This window comes from Macrosteles quadrilineatus, unplaced genomic scaffold, assembly GCF_028750875.1.
Source record: "Macrosteles quadrilineatus isolate MER2022 unplaced genomic scaffold, UCM_ALF_1.0 Scaffold_3__2_contigs__length_128488019, whole genome shotgun sequence".
NCBI lineage: Eukaryota > Metazoa > Arthropoda > Insecta > Hemiptera > Cicadellidae > Macrosteles > Macrosteles quadrilineatus.
The window spans coordinates 88,712,806-88,736,429 of NW_026542596.1; the positions used below are offsets into that span (position 1 = coordinate 88,712,806).

At 35.8% G+C, this 23,624-nt stretch overlaps 1 protein-coding gene across 1 annotated transcript; it reads left to right on the plus strand.

Moving 5' to 3' along the window:
* The first annotated feature begins 285 nt into the window (after positions 1-285).
* LOC128989619 (syndetin-like) lies at positions 286-21,734 on the plus strand. The gene is made up of 18 exons (XM_054411558.1): positions 286-476; positions 2,604-2,798; positions 3,628-3,764; positions 5,045-5,222; positions 6,674-6,862; positions 8,303-8,494; positions 9,529-9,655; positions 10,909-11,083; positions 11,854-12,043; positions 12,717-12,917; positions 14,097-14,170; positions 14,814-15,006; positions 15,476-15,583; positions 15,801-15,983; positions 18,057-18,215; positions 19,091-19,212; positions 20,853-21,042; positions 21,466-21,734. The coding sequence occupies exons 1-18, from the start codon at positions 432-434 to the stop codon at positions 21,580-21,582; spliced, it is 2,775 nt and encodes a 924-aa protein (XP_054267533.1). The 5' UTR covers positions 286-431; the 3' UTR covers positions 21,583-21,734.
* The last annotated feature ends 1,890 nt before the right edge of the window (positions 21,735-23,624 follow it).

Sequence of the window (23,624 nt, forward strand, 5' to 3'; positions counted from 1 at the left end):
AGCATATTAAGCACACGACTAACGTATGGAATGTGTGCAAAAACTGCAAAATCGGTGCCTCATCGATGTACATCCTGTTGCTTAGTATCTAATTTTAAACTGCTGTGACTCTCTCTTTTGTCCGATCCTTTTTTTACATTGCTGTGCTGTCTGTTGTCTGTCTTGTCTGTCAAAATTGTCTTGTCAAACTTCAACTCCTACTTTGTATGACAACTGTGAATAGTAGAAAACGATTTTTAGCAATTAAATTAATCTACCTTAGATGGTCCGTGTATATGCATCGTAATCTGATTTTATGTTTAAACATTTACAAAATATATAGTTTTGATTTCTTTTAGTATTGCCTCCCTATTCGCTTTTCATGTGTGTTGTCAAAATATTTGGTTAAGTAAGTTAACTTACATAGGCTAGTTCTGTTTTGAAGAATCGTTATGGATGATATCAAACACAAGATTTTTGAATTTATTTCCAAGCAAGTATGTATATAATATATTTTTTTAATTCACTCCGACTGTAGACCTTACATTTAGCTATGCCTAGTCTAATTAGCTGCATGCAAACCACATCTAAGTTACCTATGTTAGTTGTAAGGCCCAAGTCTAATTAAACTTATTGATTGATGAACTGATACAACTTTTTATGGCCAACATCTGATCACTTAACCATACATACTCCTAGTTAAAATATAGGCCTAGTGCAAACATTTCTAGCTCATTAGTTCATCTAGACTATATATATAAAATCCAATGTATGTATGTTTGTTTGTTTGTCCTTTATGGACTCCGATACCGCTCGACAGATTGTAATGAAACTTTCAGGCATTATTAAACATTATTCAAGGATGGTTTGTGCGAAGTTTGGTGCAGATCCGTCAAAAGGGCTCCGCCCCAGTGGCTCTGGAGTTTCCCATGTTAACCTTATGAGTACAGTACTCATATTTAAATGGAACTAGCTGGCCCGACAGACGTCGCCTGTCCTAATGTGGTTTTATGTCAAATGCTTGTTCATTTTCAAGATGAGCTCGTTCGCATGGCTCAATCACGTCTTGGTTGAAGTTCGTTCGCTACGCTCACTCACCTTTAGGTTGGAGCTCGTTCGCTGTGCTCACTTGCCTTCAGGTTAGCTCGTTCGCTACGCTCACTCACCTTTTGGTTGCAAATTAGCTGTTGTGATGAATTAAAAAAAATAATAGTGCTGCACCCTGTTGGTAAACCTATTACATTTTTAATACTATTGAACATCACAGAATCAAATTCTTTAGTTGAACCAGCTGTTAAGATTCTTTAATTCCATTTCAATATGAATACTCATAAGGTTAACATGGGAAACTCCATAGCCACTGGGGCAGAGCCCTTTTGACGGATCTGCACCAAACTTCACACAAACCATCCTTGAATAATGCTTAATAATACCTGAAAGTTTCATTACAATCTGTCGAGCGGTTTCAGAGTCCATAGGACAAACAAACATAGCCTACATTGGATTTTATATACAGAGTCTCCCGGAACTCTTTACCAATATTTTAGGGCATTGTTCCTGGGTAGTTAACATACCTAAATATCATATTTAAATTGTCCGGAAGTCCTTAGTTACACAGCCGCCATTTTGTTTTTTTTAAGTTATTAATTTTTTTCTAAGGAATGGTTAAACATACGAAATTGAAACTTTGCACAAACATTTATGACAACTAGACAAAGCTACCAAAAAATTATGACGATTTTTAAAATTCATAAAACAAAATGGCGGCCATTTTAAATTTTGTTTCTTAAATAACTCGAAAACCGTTGATTTTACAAAAATTTTACCTGAATAACTTTTTAAGGCAATTTTATTACAAACCGATTGACACCTTAATTTTAAAGATTAGACAAGTATTAACTGAGATATGGTAGTTTTAGTGATACGTGACCGCTTTAAGCATGCGCTGCAACTAACCTCCAGCGGTTACGACGGTTACCAACAGGGTGCAGCACTATTATTTTTTTTTTAATTTATGACAACAGCTAATTATTTGCAACTAAAAGGTGAGTGAGCGTAGCGAACGAACTTCATCGTGGAGACGAGCTAATCTGAAGGCAAGTGAGTGCAGCGAACGAGCTCCAACGTAAAGGTGAGTGAGCGTGGCGAACGAACTTCAACCAGGACGTGATTGAGCCATGCGAATTAGCTCATCTTGAAAATGAACGAGCATTTGACATAAAACCACATAAGGACAGGACGATGTCTGTCGGACCAGCTAGTGGTTTATAAGACTGACGACCATAAATTTGCATTGGGACCATTGCATTATGCATTAATTAATTGAAATAAAAACTTAATAAAATTAATAAACTTTGATTTTGTTTAGGACACTCAGGGGGTAACTTATCGCAACAAAAAACAAACTGGAATTGGATTTTCCAATTTGAAATTGGATCCAACATGCTTAGAAATGTTTATTAGAAACCCATTAAATAAAATGTAAATGCGTCAACATTTACCCCAATTCATCAGGTAACTGTACAACCAGTAGGCTATTACTAAGTATTGTAAGTTGTTACATTACTTGGCTTAGTTAATCTCTGAGCAGGATGTTGTAAGTTATAACTAGGTACTTTTTTCAGAGCAATCCTGGTAAAGTCCCAATAGTTGCAAGATCATTTGAAACAAACCATAGCAAACCTGATGCAACAGAAGATAAACCTACTGTAACACTTGAAGATAACAAGAATGCACCATCAGACAGTGAAATCTTGGAGACAATTCAACCAGAGTATTTCCAAGAAAATGAATTTGATTCTTCTTTGTTTGAACTTAAGGTAAACCTTCAGACATTAAACAAATTACTTTTTTTGTCCTTTGGACGCTAGGCATGAGCCCGAGATTGTTTTTCACATTACTTCAGGTTAGACCAAGTGGTTGCAGCATTATCACTTGGATAAAATCCATTGGTGATTTGGAGGGATTTGAACCCGGGACCTTTGGGACAAAAGTCCCTCGCTCTAACCACTAGACCAGCTGGCTCCCCCATAAAAATTACAATGGAACAAATGGATTCTTAAAAGTGTACTAACAATCAGGCACTCAACAACCTTTCACCCAAATTTATGTTGTTTAAAAGTATAAAAAAGATGCTTGATTTAAACATTAGGGTATCTGATAAACTGTGATGAACAGTTTATTTATTTTTATTTTATTTATTGACATTATGTCTTAAATCTTTTCCCTAGAGCCCTTAAAGGCTAGCGGCCATCTTCGATAGTTTTAAACAGCTGCTAAAGAGTTATCTATCGTCAAAAAATAATTTTAGGCCTATAGTAAACCGTGATATTAGAAATGTTCTTTGTAGTACACCAGAGTGAGTTTTTAAACATTGCCACGCACTCAGCATAGCAACGCTGGTGGTGCTGCCTACGAATTGACAGGCAAAGCTCTCTCAAAGTACTTAACGCTTTTTACCATGCGGTTGGCATTCTGGGTTAGTAGTATGTTTTCTGTGATTACTGGGAGAAATAACATTACGCTTAGCAGCCGATGATACTAACATCATGATGATAGGTCGAACAATTCCACAGGGACTCCAGTTACAAAAAAATCTCAGTATATTACATGGGTATGGATGGATTACTAATCTGAATTTTGTTTCAGAAACTTCCAGATGAACTGTTTAGTGAAGTACTTGAAAAGGACTTGGCTCAACTCAAAAAACAACAAGTTGTTGTATCAAATCAGGTCCTTCAGTTAATACTTGAAAAACAGTCAGCATGTGAACAAGAATTTAACCGGTAGGACATTTAAAGACAATTTAGGCCTAAAGTAAATATTTTCAACAGTTTCACGCTTAAGGTAGCCTACTGTATATCATTACTAGTCTCATAAGTAACATATTCCAAGGTAGTATTTCACTTTTGTGAGCAAGTCAAAACTCAACGGTAGTATGGGATTAAGCTTCGGATATGCAGACTTTCATAACAAGCTATTGGCTAGGCTATACGCTCTTTATTTGTATGCCAAAATTGCGTTATTTTGGTGAATTTTGAAGTCTTAAAAGATTTGTTTTGATCACTGGTCTCAAACTCAACTTAAATTAATGTTACCATAGCTGATTTTAATCAATATCAAACAGCCAAAGAAATAGTCCTACTGTATTTTCATTCCAGTTTATATTTGTAATACTTAATAAAAAGTGCTGCTTACCTCTGGCGGCCATAACTAACATGTAACTTATCAGAGTCTGGAAAGAAAAGCTAGACACAAAATATAATAATCTTACTTTCTGGTACATGTAGGATAAAGAGTCTAGTTTCCATATTCCAGATGGAATAGAAAGTAGCCAACTTTGGCACAGAATAATGTAAATCATGTAAAAGCAATAGATTTATATCCAGTTAAGTAAAGTTGGATAAGATCAAGAACAATTTGTGCTGTTTTAAGGGCAACCAATATGTGTTTGAGGTGAACAAGAAAGAAATGGCAGTCAGCGAGAGAATTTGATGATGGAGCTGGGATTCCAAATTTTTTTGTGTAAAAATTAATTGCCAATTTCTAATTTTACAGTCCTCTACTCTTTTTTGTAAAATTTCTATTATAATTTCTATTAAATAATAAAAAAATAAATAAAAAAAATTATATCAAGTTGGGCCTATTTATGCCATTTGTTATTCTATTAAAAAAATGTTGATTGTAGCTGTACCGCATAGCATTCCCTCTGCACATTCTGAACCAACTCTTAACATAACCTTCAGAACCAAACAGCAGTAGATCACAATGTGTTGCAGTTAATTCAAAATGAAGTTGCCTGGTAGCTCCATTTGACCACATGTGTGAATTTAATGTATTTTGGTTAATGAAACCAAAATGCCACATAATTTAGAAGTAGACCAATCCTTTTTAATGGTTTGGGATATTTTTAAATTTATGAAACCCTTATAAACCAAAAGACTAAATCTCAACCAAAAGATTATATCTCATAGTATAATTTCCTTTCATTTATGATTTTACATTTCGATAGAGATGGTATTATGTTTTATGTGCTTTGGTATGATGTTTTGGTTTACTGTTAAAGGATCGTAGAGGTGCAGTCGTTGGTTGGAGAGACTCTGGAAGTCGTGCAGCGAGGAAGGCAGGATCTAGAAATAGCTCGGAAGCATTTCACAACCGCAAGCTTAGGTATCCTGGCAAACTATCGGAAGCGAACTATTATCCAGGATCTTCTTAGATCTTTGAATTCCATCAAAACAATAGTAAGTAGTACATATTAAGAACTGCAGGTATATACAAATTCTCTTCCTTGCTGATCAATTTATTTTTTAACAAAGTAACTGCTATAATCTATAGGCCTATACTGATATTAATTATTAATAATTTTTTTTTCTAATCTAATAAAAAAACCTTAAATTGATTAAGAGGTGCAGCAAAGTAGTTTATACACTTCAGTGTGAAAATGAAACCATCGAAATATATTTTTCCTACAGTCACCCGACAAAGTGGGCTTCCTTTCACTTTCACAGATTATAGTAGCCTACAGACAATACCGTCATATCCACTTACCATAGATTAGCATTTTATGAATAAAAACCTTCATATATTGGATCAAAGTTCTTACATAGACTTTCAATTACGTTAAAAACTAAACATAACATCAATAAATTTAAGAATAAGTTAAAAAATTACCTTTTTCACAAACCAATATATACATACTTGTTTGAGGATTTTAAAGTTTTTTAGTACTGTATTAAGTTTTTGATTTGACACTATTCTCATGTACTGTGTGTGCATATTGTGAAGAAAGATGAGTTGACTTGACTTGACTTGAAAGCCTTACTTTGGCGGACAGTTTTTATTTTAGGGCACACCAGTATTCCAACCAAACAACACAAAACAGCGTTCTTTTATTATGCACATAATCCGTGTACGCTTGAAAAAAAGTTGGCAACACTTAAAGATATTATGACTACGATCAGCTGGTTTAGCGTTTCCCATTTCGTTCAATGTTTGGAATTAACCTAACCTAAAAACTTGTTGTACAGTGTTTGAAAGACGAATTATTTATATGATTTAAAGTAACTGTAGGAAAAATAATATGTGTAACAAGAGTGCAATCTGCCTTTGCTGCACTCGAGAAACTTATCACGCTCGCCTATGGCTCATGCATAGACATTTCTCTCGTGTGCAGCAAAGTGCCACTTTGCCCACTATAGTTACACAAATAACTATTTTTAGTCAAAAGTGTTTAACAAAAGTATAGTATAGGTTAACTTTCTATATGAATTAGTTCTAAGATACTGTACTATTGTTGGCCATAATTATATTGGCTCTATTGGCTAGTAATTAACAGCTGTGTCTAAGGAATATGTTGGCCTAACAAGTAACAACTATTCACTAACAAGAGTTGTCACTAACAAGACTACAAGATTGTGCCACTCATCCTATAATCATCTCCATTCATAATTGGCTTAAAACAAAATACCTACATTCTTATGGTCGCCATTTAGAAGTAAAGTCTTAACTATAGCACACTCCGCGTATGACTCATTCATCTGCCGTACACTCTATTTTAACAAAAAGTTGGCTACAGTTGGTCCTTTTTGGAGGGGATGTCTACATCGTTCCAGAAGGAACGATGGTTTGAAGTAGACTTAATTCAAACCAAGAAATTACACATACAGTACCAGTGATGTTGTTGTGTTGTCAGCAACTGACGGAGAGCAGGATGCAGGAGATGCTGGCTGCTGGAGACTTTGCTGGAGCCATCTCTCTGCTGGTCGAGTGTCAGAGTGCGACGGCCTTGTATCGTCACTTCAGCTGTGTGGCTGCGCTCAGTGGCAAACTGCAAGACACTCTCGTCATGGCTGAGGAGCAGCTAGACCAGGCGTTGTCCGGGGTGAGACCAGTAGCCAAATACAATCGTAAATTACATTGAATTCTTAAAAGTTGCGTATTTGATCCTGAGAAGTCAGCTGATCTTCATCATTAGGCTTTTAGTAAACGATACTGAGTAAAGAAATTGCTGATCATAGTCAACAAAGCTACATAAGACATCTTACTTTAATTCTATGTACTCATACTTCACTCATGTTTGGGTCAAGTCAAAATGTGCTCAGATTTGTTTCCCTATCTCAATTAATGATATAGCAGTACAGTAGAACTTTTTCTAATCAGTTAAGCAACACCGTACCACATTCGGATAGTAAAAAGTTCAGGTAATTGGATTTTTATTGAAATTTGGGGTATTTTATAGAAAGTAGGCTACTTCAACCTAATAGCGAATAAAACTAGAAAACACTACAAGTGATATGAGAGGTTTAGTAGAGGCGTGCGAGCACCTTGATTCCTGAGATGAGCCGAATCCAGCCAAGCTCAAATGATCGAGCACCAAGCACAAAAATTAGCGTACTGTTACTGTACAGAACGTGTCTGCAAATATTTTGCAATCGAAAAATCCACACTTCTGACACCATTGTGGAGGATAATGATAAGGGTTTTGTGACCACAAGAGACGATGTTTGATATCTGCTCAATTACGGGAGATGTTCAGAATTTTTCCACGATCACGGGCCACGGTTTCTGCCTTCTTTAAAATCTATTCAAAGTCAAAGTATGTTTTCATGAGTTCAGTTTGTTGAAAGTTTATAAATAACTGAGGTTTTAAAATTTGTTCTGTAAGCGATCCAAAGAATCGGTGATTTGTATAGTTGTAGTTTGGACAATTGGAGTTAAACTGTAGTATAGTTCGTTTGAGAAAAATTATTAGGCTAAGGAATTAACTTAACTTACGTTAAAAGCGAGTTTCAGACAGTTGGATACACAAAAAATTCACTACCGGTAATCTAAAGAAGTCTATGGAGGGAAAAATGTAGGTTTTTATCCGTAATGAAAATGTGTCCCTACTACTTACTATTTACCCTACAGTAAATTCTCTATAAAAGTTTCGCGATTGCAAGAATCCTTTTTACAAAACACTTAGCCTACTTAATTAATTGTCATGATGTGCTTAGGTGTGTTTTAACATGTACAATTATTGAAACATGAGTAACAATGGTTGAAAAACTTGAGTAACTCAACCACTAACCTCCTAATATACTAATAACAAGGGATGTTTAACAGGATATTTTAGGCCTAAACCAGAGGGATTCAAGCTTCTCTTATAATGAAACCAAATACTTTTGGATCATTTTTTAAAATAACTAACAGTATATTCAGCTCTACCTAATGTTTGTAATAGTACAGCGCATGAAAAAATATTCTCAATTTCAATATTTCACCCATCAAAATCATATTTCCGTGACATTTCCACTTACATTCTACAATTTTATTGTTATAGGTATGTTACAATTTCGACGAGTCCATCTACAGCAAGTTGCAGGCAGCTTACGCTTTATTGGGCAAAACACAGATAGCTATGGATCAGCTGCACATGCACTTCACTTCGGCTGTGCACAACTCTGCATACAAAGTTGTGCATGCGCACACACAGCAAGACAGCAGCAAGAAACAGTATGCAGCTCTGTGCAAGGTAAGGATAGAGTTTGTGTTTTGTAGGGTTGGGTGTGACTGGATGTTAATTTTGATATAGGATTGAGATTAAATTTGAATATGATAAATAGGTTACATACCTTAACCTTATAAATCCGACAAACAGCTCAATTGGACAGAATGTTGTTTACTTGTTTCGGCTTGTATCCGCCATTGTCAAAACATCATATTAATATTTATATTTCCATACACTGACGTTTTTTTTTAGAAATTCCTAAAAAAACTTTTTTGATGATGAAAAATGATAACAAAACCCAACCTAGGCTGGGCGCACACTGATGCACCATTCCACATGAAGCAAAATGTTGCACAACGATTTGCTTGAAGCATTTTGTTTCTTTGCTTCTCCAGTGTGTGGGTGTTTCGAGCATGATTCAGCATTTTGTTTAAAGCAAAAATAAGAAAAAAATAAAGGTTATTCTTACTAGTCCTCTACTACACTATAGTATTGTTTTAACATGTGTGACGAGGAAGTCAACGTAGCTATTGATGTATGTCAGTTTTTGCAAAATGCTGGACTAGAAAGTAAACATTGGGTTCACCCAATCAATCTACTGATAGACAGTAGGGCTTTCCTCTCAGAAATTAAATCAGAACCAGGGAAAAATTTTACAATTATTGTCGAATATTGCTATACTATTTTATTGGGAGGGTTTTAAATACCAAGTGATAGCGTAAGAAATATTATTAGATAATGTTGTGATGGTTATAAATAACCTTTGTAATTTCTTAATTATTCTACTACTTTGCATGGGCTGTATGACTATCCAAGTGGTAGCAAGAAAAATGTAACAACAATTTTTCCCTCTTCAACCTAATCCCTGAAATTTTCCTATTCCAGTACAAAATATCAGTCTTGTGTTTTGTTTTTAATTACTCCTGATTTGGAGAGACTTCTTCAGTAATGTGTTATCGCAATCAAGAATCCCTGGCCAATTTTTAACTATATTTTTAACCCTTTGCCTTTTAAAAGAGTAGTAGGACTTGGTTGAAATGATTTAAACTTTGTTACAGAGTGTTCCAGAAGACAAATTCATCGTCTGCTTGGTGGAACTATGTAAAGCCCTGTGGGGAATCGTGCTGAGTTACCATCAAGTGGTGAACTGGCATCAGCAACACAACACTCAAACTCATGTTGGAGGTTCATACCTACTATCTTAATTGTTGTGTCGTGTATTTATTTAGTACCGTATTGTTAAGTAACAAAAACTTGGTTCTCATATAAATTTTTTTATTTTTATTTACCTAACTCTCTTGGCTATTGAGACTAAGCAGGTTTTTCACCTTGCCAATGATGCCTCTTGATTATTCTCTATCCTCCACTGATTCAGTTGTGGTCCACATTATAGAAAGATAAAGTGGAGCAGATGTAAAGAATATCGCTTATTTTGCTCTCTTTGAATATCATTTGGGATACGGTATAGAGGTCTGGGGGAACGACTGCATTAAATCTAGAACATACATCCAAGAAGAGGGAAATTTGTTGCCTATTTGCCATTGCGCAACAGCAAGACAGCTGTTGTGGGCTTTTATAAGAACAAAAATATGCAATAGCCTCCTAACAAAGCAGACATATTGAATTACACCATCACAACACCAGACATACATCAGAAATCATCCTTTCAATCATTAAGTCAACACTCACAGAAAGAAAACCGTCCTAAAAAGAAGCTGCATATTTCAACCTCCTTTCAAAACACCTTAAGCAAGAAATTAACTCATCCATATTCAAGAAAAAACAGACTGGCTACTGGTTCACCCAAACAGATAACATGATCTGTTTCCGTACAACGTTGCACTAAATAAGTAAATATACTATACTATTAGGCTGTAGTTCTACTGTTCCCAATGAACATATGAATAAAGTATACAGTCAATGTCAACTATCCAAATCAATTGGGGCAGAAGGGTGTTCGTATAGTGGTTTTTCTTTTTGATAATTGGGCATCAACGTAAAATGGGCGTATTTATTTGTTAAGTGTAATTAGAATCCCTCAATCTTAGCATAAAGTGTATAATTTGAGCTACAATCCACATTATTGTGATTGTTATAGAAGCTTTAATTTACTGAATACTACTGTGAACATCAACATAGGTAGTGATATTGCTGAGATCTTCGGCTAACCTGACCATATCAACATGATCGTCATTAATTGATTAATTGTAAATACAGCAATAAATCATAGCACACTCAGCATTGCATATAAGCAAAGCATTGAGCCTAGTATACTATGCTAGTGTACTGTGCAGGCTTCCGCCCTCACTTTCCAGCACAGACGCAAACATTGTATGCACTGTTCTTGTTAATATCAGTGGTTGTCGAGTTCCCAACACCAACATAACGAGCTAAGTTTGAACCAATTTTTTAAGGTGTTTCATAATCTTGTTGTGCAGAGGGGGACAACTTTGAGTCGTCGCTGTATGAGCAGTATGTCCATCAGAAGCTAGAGGCTGGATTGAAGCGGTTGTGGCATGACACTCAGACCAGGGTCTCGCCTCTGTTCCTGGCCGCACAGCTCACTCACTACAAGTTTGACGAGTTTCTACAACTGTTGGCTATAGTGCATCGGTGAGTAGCCTACAGCATAAAGTGAGAGTATTTGGATGGCTGTGACATTGAACATTATTTTGTGTGTGTTTAACATCATTGACCTTACTTTTACATTTTTAGTAGGGGAATGGCCTAAACTCTGGCCTTTTTGCTTTCTAAAGCTGTACTTTTGTTAGATTTGTTTATAAAGAAGTTAGCTGCTTTTTTTTTTACCTTGCATTTTCCCACAAACATGGGCCACAGAGGCGTGAGCGTGGAAATTACCCAGCAAAGCGAGAGGTGAGCCAGTACAGTACATGGATGAACTGTACTGCTAAAAAGTAGTGGCAGGTACCAGGACCCAAACCTAAGGCAGCGATGTTGTAGCCTTTGGGCCGAATTCCATGGTGCTATTGACTGATCACCGACTCACCATTAAGAAACCTTATTAGTTATCACCAGCAGTTAATTAGATTAGATAGCAAAATTAGTTGATAGCTTAAAGACAATAATTAATATTTGAGTCAATATTAGAGTGCTTGACACCATTCACACACTTTACCGTGAACACTTTAACGACTCGGCTACCCAGCAAAATAGGATAAAGAGTTTATTTTCCGTCCATTTAGTATGCCTAGACCTTTGCTTTACTATTCCAACTCCTAACATCAGGCTCAAAAATTAGTTTTTAAATTAACTTTTACTACTGTAAATCATGACAAAAACATGCTCTATTTAATTATTTTTATTTGGCTTATTGAACGCCACTTATAAATAATCTTTTATATTGTGACCTAATTATGTATCAGGTTAGAACAAATAGGAGAAGAGTTTTGTGGAAGTGAGTCAGAAGAGTTGCAGAACTGTGTTCAGGCTCAAAGCAGCAACTACTTCCGACAGTACCACACCACTAGGCTGGACGAGCTGAGGATATTTCTAGAAAACGAAACCTGGACTCCATGTCCTGTTAGGGATGACTTCAGTCTCCTTCATCTACAGGTATTACAATTCAAGCTTACTTTCCTTACCTTGATCATCAAAATCTGTTAAAACTGTTGGTATTCCAACAACAAAATACATATACAATAATAATAACTAAGAATGGTGATTGCATTCCACTTTTTCAATTTTTACACTACTATTATTACCATGTTTTATGCTTTTTCTAAACGAACGAAAAACTCCGATCCAATGCAGGGAATGCTATATATACGTTGACCTTTTAGAAAGCATTACTACTTATAACTCAATGACAAAGGTGACTTGTCCAGAAATTATTCTTATGGAGATTGAACCGACATATTTAAGATTTTAAGGCTATAGTATCCAATAGTTAATTGATATTATTTTACCATTTGGCTTCACAGACAATTTTAATTTCTGCCATGAATATTTGTAAAAAAATGGAATTGTTTAAAAAATTAAATATTCTAATATAGGTACATTGTAATTTGTTCAATAAATAGAACAAGTTATATAACTTTGTTGTTTTTTCCAGTGTGGTCTTGATTCTGCATCCAATCTAACTCTTTTTTATTGTTTTTTGTTTACTTATAATACCAAAGAGACGCGTCATAATGGTTTGTATTCTTACTAATCAAAATTAATTAAGATAATACCCACAACACAAACTAAGTGTGAATGAACTTAAACATTTTTGCCTGCTGTGCAGGAGTTCCGTGGAGTGCGAGGTACGTTGCAGCAGCTGGCAGGTGGAGGGGGAGCTGTTTCCCGTGGCAGTGGCTCTCTAGATGGCAGCTCTGTCGGTGGCAGTTTCTTCACTCGGTACGCCAAGCCCGGCAGTGGCACTCCGTTTGACTCTTGTCCTGACGTTGGCGATCTGTCTCAAGACGAGAACATTTTGGATGTTACCGTGGGTTTCCTTAGTCATTAATTACATTGGAACAAATATGATAGCTTTTAGATTTGGACGATATATGATAGCTGGATAGCTCAATCGTTATAGTGCTCACCCAGTAAATAGTAATGAAAAGGTTACTGGTTTGATCTTGAGATAAGTGGTAGCTTTTTGATGGTTCGAAGCTGGTCCCAGCTGTCCTTGATTATTGGTCTCTTAAATGTTGCAGACTAATGAAACATCTGGTCGTAGTCAGTAACAAAGCTACACAAGGCATCACACTCCATTCTACACTCATCCTTCACTCATATTTGAGTAAAAATACGCAAATAGTTAATACGTCCCCATCTCAAACGATAATAATATAATAATGATAATATAGCTTCTCATATGTATTATTTTCAATCAAATTAATCAAGCCATGTTGCTTATTTGTATCAAACATCAAGAAACTCTCAATGTAAAATGGTGTATTGCCAATCATAAACAAATAAAAAATCAAACCAAACAAGTATACAGTTTGATGTTAGTGATGTAACAAAGAGCAGGGTCTAGATTTTAGGATTTTTGTGAGGATAGCAGCTTACCTGATTGGAAAAAGAGTTCAAACTGGCACAAGAGACACATTACTTTACACTATTATACACAAAACAATTGTTTTTTGAGTTGTAGTCACTAAGAGCATTTTCAACTAAGAGTTTTTTTTAATTTTTTTAAAATTGAATAGCCTAGTGAAAAAAAATACTTGTGGATCCCTAACAAATCTTAATAAAGTTCATTAGTTAAAACTGACTCACTGAGAATTCAAGAGGTATTCAACATTCCCAACCAAACCTTAAAACACAGCTGACCTACAGAGTATAGCTTGAGAAGTCTCACAAATCATTTAGGGGAGTAAAAAATACTATTAGGGAAATATCTTTTAAAGCGGGTCGCACATGCGGTATTAACCAAGTGATTCGCCCAGTTAAGACTAGTGTAGAAGGGTATTCATCTACTCATTTGACAAACATTAGTGTGTGTTGTTTTCAGCTCAGTTTCAAACGAATACTCGCTTTCCTGTAGAATAATTGCTCGGAAAGTGACAAATGTGTTAACACCTCTGCTCGGAAATTGGCAAATTTTAACAAATTGACTTCTTGTGGATCTTATTTATACTTTTTACGTTTTTGATCTTCGCATTCAATGTTGCAGGATCCATCGGGATACTTCAGTGAAGAAAGTGACGATGACCATGCTGAGATGAACGGTGACTCAAGTAGCAGCAGGTACTTACAACATTTCTAAATACCAAATTTATTAAATAACTATAAATTTAACCATTAATTCACTTAAACAAATTTTATCCATCTATATGCATTGGCAGTCAAAGTCACAAATAAGGAAAATCTAATCCTCATAGCAAGTAGTTTTGTTAATGATATCAGTTAATAATTACAAACAATGATTTACAAACAATTAAGAATTATCCTTAAAATTTACAAAAAAAAAAATTAAGAAAATCATTACTTAAAAGAATTTTCCACCTGCAATGGATTCACACAAGCAATGTTCTCAGTTGTCTTGTGCCTTCTAAATGTGGTAGGGTTTGACTTGAATTTTTAAATGTTTAGAAAACATAAGTTTGGTCTTGTTGTATAACAGGTGTGTTTTTTCTTTTTTTAATGTGGTTGAATGATTTGAAACCTGAAGGTGCCTACCATCCTCAAGGTTTTTGTGGTTTGGTCCTGGTGATGGTATATGGGGAGTGGATCCTTTAAAGCCACTTTCTTAAATTAGAGGGGAAAATGTGTTGTTTTTCAAATTTATTTTTTGTTAAAGAAGATATACTTTTAAAATTCTTTATTGACAGAACATTATTTTATGACTTTTAAAAATACATAAATTAACTTTATTTACTATTTTTAACAGAAATAGGAGAAGACAAGAGAGTTCGGGACCTTTGCTTACCAACACCACCCTGACTGTGCTCAGACATTGTGGCAAATATCTCCACATGAGCAAGCTGCTGCGCTCCAACTCCAACGATGTTGTCATCTGTCTCAGTCAGCTGTTTGATTATTACTTGTATGCCATCTTTTCGTTCTTCGCTTCTGATCTACCAGTGAGTTTTAAAATAACTTTCGACCATGCTCTGTTGGTACATCTAGAAGGTTTAAACTGCATAAGAAATGAACCTGTACAACGCCATAGCCTCCAATACAAGGCCGTGGCGAAGTGACAAAAGACAAAAGGCAACGCAACTGACCCAGTATGTACAGCTGTTGCACTAATTTATAATGGAGCATAGGCCCAATATTCATGTTTACAAATTTGTTATTCCTGTTATTACAATGGCAATAGGCCTGCTAGTGTGACGTTGCAACATACCAACGCCACGGCCTTGTTTTAGAGAAGGCCATGCTTACGCACATTTACTTCAGCATTAAGATAATTAGTAAACACATACAAGTGGATTTACTAAAAGAAGGATCTGTGTTTATATTAACCAATAATTTATATTCAACCAATTATAAGAAAATAGTTTCCAAGTCTTTTAAGATATTTAAGTTAACACTTAATTTGTGTTTCAGTCCATGGCTCCTAGTGGCATTTTGTCCCTAAAACTGCAATCAACATTGAAACGCATAAGGGAATCTTTAACTCACAATGAAAGAGAAACTAACGCATGTGAATTCAGGGTGAGTTTATTATTGAAGTACTTAACAAATACATTTTTATGTGCAAATACACTATGCAAATGTTTGTAAAAATGTACACAAGTAACCTAACTAAACCTCTTACTTGTTGATTATGTCAATCCATCGTTATATTGAATTTTCACTTTCTTATTCTTCGTAACATGTAATTACGCTATTATTGTGCTAAATCCAAAGTCATGACTTAGTGTTGTTGTAGGTAGGAGAGCCCAGCATGTCTATGGTGGTAGACCTATCCAGTACGGAGACACTACATGGGCTGTCAGAGAGGGTGGTGGCTGTGGAATCTCTAGTCTTCCTGGCTAAACAGTACACATCCCTCAAGCCGTACTTGGAACACCTCCAACCTCAAAGTCACACCCTCCACGTCCTCTACAATCAGGTATACTTTTTCTTTTTTCATAGTGTGATTTTTTGCCAATCAATATTTTGCTTTGTTAGTTTGTTAGTGACATCAACACAGTTTTGAAAATATAATTCTTGAAGAATTTTAATTTAAAAATATTTATAATGGTACAGATAGTGTCACGGTGCGTGGCGCCTCGCTGGAGCATACGCACTGAGAGCTTTCCCCCACTACGCCTCGATGTACGGTACATTCACGTTCAAATACTGAAGTTGTGAACTAGTATCAGCTGTCAAATTAGTTTGCTTTATGTTTAAGTTTTTTTGTATTTTTCTGTCTCTCTCGCAGTGCCTCCCCTACACGCCAAGCACGGTGAAACGGCCTGTATGAAATTGGACACAGTTACTGTTTGTTTCGGAAGTAAAAACCCAAACAAATAGATGCACAGTAGCAAAAGATAGTATGCTTTGTAAACATACTTATATATACATGCGCTAGCTGGTTTTTCATTCGCAAACCGAACTGCACCATTGATATTTGGGCATTTTATCAATTATCTTGACTTAAGTACCAGCTGATCTTAATCAGTAACAACTATGCTATCTCATTAATTAAACACTCATTGTTCACTATCATCTTAGAAAATATACCTGTCTGTGTCATAAAAAATAAAATCTAATCCATCATCATTGCGCTATGACCAATGATTTTTTTCAGTATTTATCGATTGTAGGCCTACTGAGTTAATAATAACGAATAGTTACAGAACAAAGTTAGCAAGTAAATAATAAGACTCTGTTTAGACTTTGCAAGCTTTGTGGTTTTTCAATCAGGCATTTTTATTACCATCCAACCAAGGTATATGTACTGTACCATACAAATGTAGCTGTTGTGGCAATACAAATTTAGAAAAAATCCATAATTTAATAAGAAAACATACACAATTTAACTGAAAAAGGAAACAGTTATCCTTGATAATATTGTCAACATGTTGTGTTGCTAGCCTAGTGGTTAGAGTCTCGGACTTCGGTGCGGGACGGATGGGTTCAATCCCCGACACATCCTCAAAACTGTAATGGGTTTGGACCGCTTTCCCTTAAAAGTGTTTGACTTCTTTACAAAAATGCCACTGGCGTAGATACGAGCAAAAAAAACTATTCATCAACTCACTATTTAATAAAGTATTATTAATCATCGCCAAGTTAAGACGTATAAGATGCAGGATTGTGTTGTCTGGCGTCAATTAAATGTCATCAACAATCAAATGTGTCAACACAGATGGTGTCTGTTATGCTGTGCGCATATAACAGTTCTGCTATCACAAAGTTGTAAAGCTTCTAATATTTCTAACTAAAATTGTTAGAAAAATAAGTTGAACGAGGGCACCCAAGCACAAATTGTGCATTACCGTATTCAAAACAAACACAAACAAAACGTATTGTTTTGATTCAAAACTTTTTTCCGGGTAAAACAAACAACGCAATACCCTCTTACTTTTCAAAGATTATGTTTGTTTAAGACAGTGATTGTTTAGTGGATTAAAACTACTAGGTAATTTATAGTAAAATAAATTTGCTGATGACATGATATTTATAGGGACAATCATAAAAGTTGCAATAGCTTTTGAACCATATTTTTACAGCATTTGTGGGTTGTACTATTTTGTTTTCAATCACAAGGACCATAAAATAGTGACCAAATTTTAATAAAGACCGGTTGAATCTTTTTTTTTGTTATTTTATGATTCTTTATGAAAAAATAACACAAGTTGCAATAACTTTTGAACCGTAATTTTTACAGAAATGAGATTTGTGCCATTTTGTTCAGTTTTGAGGACTTCAACTTATCATACTAAATTTTTATCAAAATCGTTCAGGCCATTTTTGAGAAAATCCTATTCTACCAAACTATCTGGCATTTAGAAATGATTCGTCTCATGACTAGAGAGGTTAGTAAATATTTTTGGTACTATAGCCAACACATGCTAGAGGAATGCATTAAGTCTTTCAAGTAACTTGCTTTGTCTTTCGCAAACTCACACATAAAACCAAACCAAAGTGTTCTGGTAACAAACCAAAGACATTAACCACATTCTGATTGTCATGTCAGTCAGTGAGTATAGCAGAGGAGGTGCGCAGGCCAGTGTATGCCTGTGTCGCATGGAGAGCCGTGGACGTGAAGCAGACTTTGTCACTCATGGCTCGTGTCAACTGGGAGGTCAAGGACGTCATGAGTCAGCACAGCGGCTATGTGGACTTGATACTGAGGGTGAGTACAACTTTCTACTAGCTTCTTTCTGTACTCTTTTTAGACCAGAAAGTCGTTTACTGAAAGGGACCGGTAAAATCAGCTGGAGTCCAGTAAAGATAGCAGGAATATGGTATTGGTCAGTTTTGCAATAGACTACAACAATGTTATGCTGATTTCCACGATGCTACCTCCCCCTCCTCAGTGCATATGAACTAGTCCACCACAGTATTGTGTTAGTGTAAATCAGTTTTATTGTCAAGTGCCATCTTGTAGAGTCTTGTGATAATGTTCGACCTATGTTAGAAAATGCATTACAATGGAGAATAATGTGGAATTCCACTTGATATAATAGTTAAGTTAAAAAATAGCTCAAATCTGCTGCCTGGTATATAAAAACAGGTATGAGTTAGAGTATTCCATGTTTACAAGTGGGATAAGATGGTAATATTAGTAATGTCAAGTTAGTCTACTGTCTAAATTAGAAAAAACATGTAGTATGGCGAAATTATTACAACTTACCCGGGAAGGTTGATTCGATCCCGGGAACCCAGGAACCGTAGTCCCGCGCTCTTGATTGATTGATGTTTAGGTTTACAGTATCCGAATGAAATCCTGCGCTTGGTAAACTTCTTCCATAATCAACAGGAAAAAGTAATTTACCGTTTTCCATAAAGATTTGGCTGTAGCTGGTGTGTATGGGATGCCTCACAAAGGTCGACTCACACACATCAGTTCCGGGATGTTACTGTGAAAATTCCGCAGTATATTGTATTTATTTAAAAAAGTCCACTGAGTGTGCCTTTGCTAAATTATTTTATATCTTTCACTTTATACTTTTATGTTGTGAAAGTGTTATAGTGTGGTTGTAATATTGTAATTTATAAATTTTTCAGGATTTGCAAATTTTTAGCATGAGACTAGAGGAAATATCCAAACACATAAAGATACCTGCGGCAGTCACAGACAGTTTGTGGGGCAACATCGCTTATCAGCTCGCAGATGTGTTTGTCGAAGGGTGAGTGTATTGTGGTTATCTTACCATAATCAAAGTAAATCAGCCTCTGAGAAGAGTCTTTGTTGACTTTAACAGTTTTTGAATTGTTTCCTCACTACATTACAACATAAGGCAAACTGTAAATCGAAACCATAGTTTATCTCCCTAGACAAAAAATGTCTAAGACTGAATTGAATATAAATTCTGTTGACCGTGATGGTTAAGTTTCGATCTAGAAGCATACTTTTAGTAAAGTAGCATTTTTGAGAGTCACACTGTTTAAAATCTACCTAATTACAGTAGACTCCCTCTAGTTCGGCTTCGGTTGGATCGGCCGCCGGATGGTCCGGCCCGGTCTCAGGGGGACAAGTCATATGTCACCGGCGAATGACCTTCGACAGGATTGAACGTGAATGTTTAGTTTCCGGCCATAGAAGTAAACAATTCATGTCAGTTTAGTTTACGGGTGCTTCTATGGGTGAATTGTTGCATATTACAGATATTACCTATGTAAAACTATGTTACATAACCTCAAAAATACCAAGAACATTTTTTATAAATAATTTTTCTTCAGTCGAATATGTTGAAATGCAGTGTGTAATTAAATATTTCGGACCACTTTTTTATGCAGTAGGTTCCCCCATTATTGTTTTTGAAACACTACGGTTTATTTGACAAAAATAAATTAAAGCAAAACAAAGAAATAGCCATCGTTAGCTTCAAGGTCAAGCTATCCGCTTGCACTGACAATCATCTGCTCACACAAACTGATGTCTGCTGTGCACTTGCTTGCAGTTTGTGATTGGGTGATTAGTAACTATGGCAACTTGTTGAATGTGTGGATGAAGAGAAACCAAAGAGGCAAAGAAAGAATAGAAGAATAAAGAAGAAAGAATAAGCGGTGTTTTACGTCATCCATTGTTATCTTTATCATATTTTACGACTGTCCTTATTATCTTTAAGACTAAGTACTATGATTTTATGCTGTTTTATAAACTGTCTAATGTTTTTATTGACGTTCTTATGCTCTGAAACAACATTTAGTAGTAGCCTATGCTGACTACGGTAGCTTGCAGTACTAGACTTTCTATTGTTCTGTTCTTTACGTGATTTATTGCTGTACGTACAGTGTTGTGTAATTTTTGTTTTGATTGAGTAAGCGTGATTTTAAACGTTTCAGTTTTTATTACTGAACCAAGGTTATTGACTTCACATATCACGATTGCGCAATACTATCATTTGTATTTTGATTATGTAAAATGCACTAAATCCGGTTAGTCCGGCCGTTTTGTAGTTCGGCCAGTGGTCCGGTCCCGAGGTGGCCGAACTAGAGGGAGTCTACTGTACCAAGCTATTCTTTTCCCTACCCATAAAGACCTAATAAGTAGGTAGCCTAAATAACCTGGGTAGTGTTTATGGTGCTTGACTTCAAATCCCTTGTCGATTCCAAGGGACCACAGATTTCATGGGCACAGATTCCATTAATTGCTAGGCTGTCAATTAATGACACTATCCAACCTTAGAAAGTAACAAGGTCAGGGATTGTACCCATACCCTTACAAAAAACATAATATGTCAAAGGCATAGAAAACAAATGAAAATATAATAACTAGTTACAAATTAACAAACAGATTCTGAGTGAAACTATTTTGCTATCTTAGGTTTGCAAGTGCGAAGAAGTGTTCGAATGGTGGCCGAGGCTTGATGCAGCTTGACTGGACTCAGCTAGTTTCTCAGGTAGAGAAGATGTGCTCACTGCGGCCCATACCTCATAGAGAGCTGGTGGACGCATATGTCAAGGCGTACTACCTACCCGAGTCTGCTCTGGAGACCTTCGTGCGTGAACATAACGTAAGTCAAGTGACCGAGGAGTTTTTTGCATCACCAGGACCACGAATAGGATGTTCAACTCGCACTCATAAAGCTCCAGATTACCTTAAAGACTATGTTACAAGATGAGTTCAAAATAAGTGGGGGATATTGTAGTGTTCTTTATACTGTATATGATCAGCTGTCATTAATTAAGAAACAATGTTTTCTTTTTTCAATTTGCAGTTTGTAAAAAGAGTTTCTTCAAATGTGTGCTTCAAATATTATTAACTCTAATTCAGAGTCACAACACTCGTCTGATGAGAGCTGTTGTATCATCTGCATAAAGGGTAAAGTTACAGATTTGACTTGAAAAATGAAAAGGTAAATCAATATATGTGAGGAGTAAGAGAGGAGCTAGGATTGAACCTTGTGGAATACTAACAAATGTTTATTATTTTTTAGGAGTACTCTAGCAAACAGATGTTGGCACTGATCAGCTGTGCTTGCCAGACGAATAAGAAGCTCCGCCAGAAGCTGACTGCGTTAATCGAGGATCAGGAGCGTGTCAACACCAGATGACAAGACTGATGTAGGGTAGAAAATTGTAAATATCCATGTATTATAATTATGCTTTGTGTATTATTTGTAAAAAATATGTCAGACATATTGATTTTTTATTATAGCACTATATGTAGTATAAATGTACCATATACAATAAAAATGTACTTATGAAACAAATGAGTTGTCTCCTTTCAATCAGATTTATTAAGTGCTAAACCTTGAAATGAAGGTAGATATCTAACGTTTATATGAGCTCTCTTCAACTAGGGGTGTGTACTTTAGAGAGAGGCCTTTGTGATTGTGTCAGAGCCGAACTAATCTCAAAACAAAAAAACTTTGGAAAAGTTTCGGGTTTGAGATTTGGTTGACGAGTTTAAGTTTCTGTTTTGAAATTTGATCAGTCACAAAGCCTTCAGTTTTTGTTGTCTCTATTATTTATTTCTTTTAACCTGGCTGATCTCAGTGATCTCAAAATAATGTGCAATATCCATTAATGTTCTTACAAGGAAACAAATCAAACTGGTTTGGTGTGTTACTCACAAATATGTTAACAATAATGCCAATTATATTATTAGATTCTCAATTAAATTTTTTAAGCTGTCCATATTTCTACAGTATTAACACTGATGCTAAAACAAATAATTTATATTCTGAACTGCAACAGGCATCATAAAAACTAATATAATTGACCTGTATTTTTTTGTAACCTTAACCAGACTGCTAAAAAGGATTCACATTTGTCTGCAGTTGATGGAGGAGCCTATTTACCATGTGACTTCGAAGGAGCCAATGAGGACAGTAGGGTGTTGCCAAATCTAGTAATAATACCAGCTGATTTGAAAATATTGTTTAGTATATTTTAATTAGTGTTGAAAAGTAGTAAACGGGTGATGTTGCAACGTCGCGCTAGTCCAGTATTTGTATTTGCTGCGGCAAACTGCAGACTCTTATGTCCCCTAGTATAGGTTGACATTCAGATTTAAATTTTTTGTTTCGAATTCAAAATCTGGTTTTGACCATCGCTACTATGCCCTCCACCATTAGTTATACTTTAGATATGTGTGTAATTCAAGTTATTACACATTTTCATTCTGAAAGGCAAAAAGGTAAAAATAAAGGTGTATCGATAAGTGTAATGAATAATAGTATGTTACGTTACTAGTCCTGAAAATAGGTGTTTACCGTACAAGTGTGGTCTCCCGTGCGAGACGAAGTCGACCACTAAATCTGTTAAAATCCTTATATTATATTACTACCAACTAAAGGACTAACAATCACTAGTCATGGTTATGTTTTTGTTTATAACCACTCATTGCCATATACAGTATAATCAGCTGGTTGGTGCCCGGTAAAACTCATTACACAGTAGTACATAATGAAACCCCATTTGATTAAGCTGATGGCAAACAGCTGTTTTCTGGACTAAATCCTTGCGTGGGAAGTTCGTTAAAACAGTGTAGTGTGGCATAAAAATATTTATGTGATAATAGGAATGGACAACACTGATCCATCAACACTGACTGTGTTTTTGTGGTCTAGCTATTGTGGTGTTAAAATAGAAAATAAAATTTGATAAATTATGTTTCTGTGTCTAACGGCTTTGTATGAGCTATAAAGCTAGGTACTCAAACCTTACTTTTATAATACATGTACAGCTCGTGACACCTAAGCTGGCACTTGGCCTAGCGCGGGCAGTGTAGGCGGGAGGAGGGTGGAGGTAGGGAAAAGACCGGACTGCAAACATTTCCGCTGCCTCGCGGGGTTGACTCCCCTTGCATTGTACTTGAGCGCCTTCATATGGGTCGCGAGGACAGTTGATGCAACCCGCATGGCGGGACATAATGTTTTTGAAATAGGTACTAGTAGCGATAGGCCAAGTGCCAGCTTAGATGTCACGAGCTGTACAGTACCTTGACGACAAGTCTCTCATGGGGATGATCAAATATGACTTCTTATCAAGATTAACTCCTCATTGAGGTTTATTTAATACCGTATGTAATTAAGGGTAACATAAAATCAAGAAGCAGTGAAAATGACACTTATTGTCAAGGGCCACTTTT

Excerpts from the sequence above, each read along its gene's own strand:
- LOC128989619 (XM_054411558.1), top strand. The coding sequence starts at position 432 with ATGGATGATATCAAACACAAGATTTTTGAATTTATTTCCAAGCAA. Across the intron at positions 8,495-9,528 it reads AGTATGCAGCTCTGTGCAAG|AGTGTTCCAGAAGACAAATT; the intron begins GTAAGGATAGAG and ends ACTTTGTTACAG. Across the intron at positions 21,043-21,465 it reads CCTTCGTGCGTGAACATAAC|GAGTACTCTAGCAAACAGAT; the intron begins GTAAGTCAAGTG and ends ATTATTTTTTAG.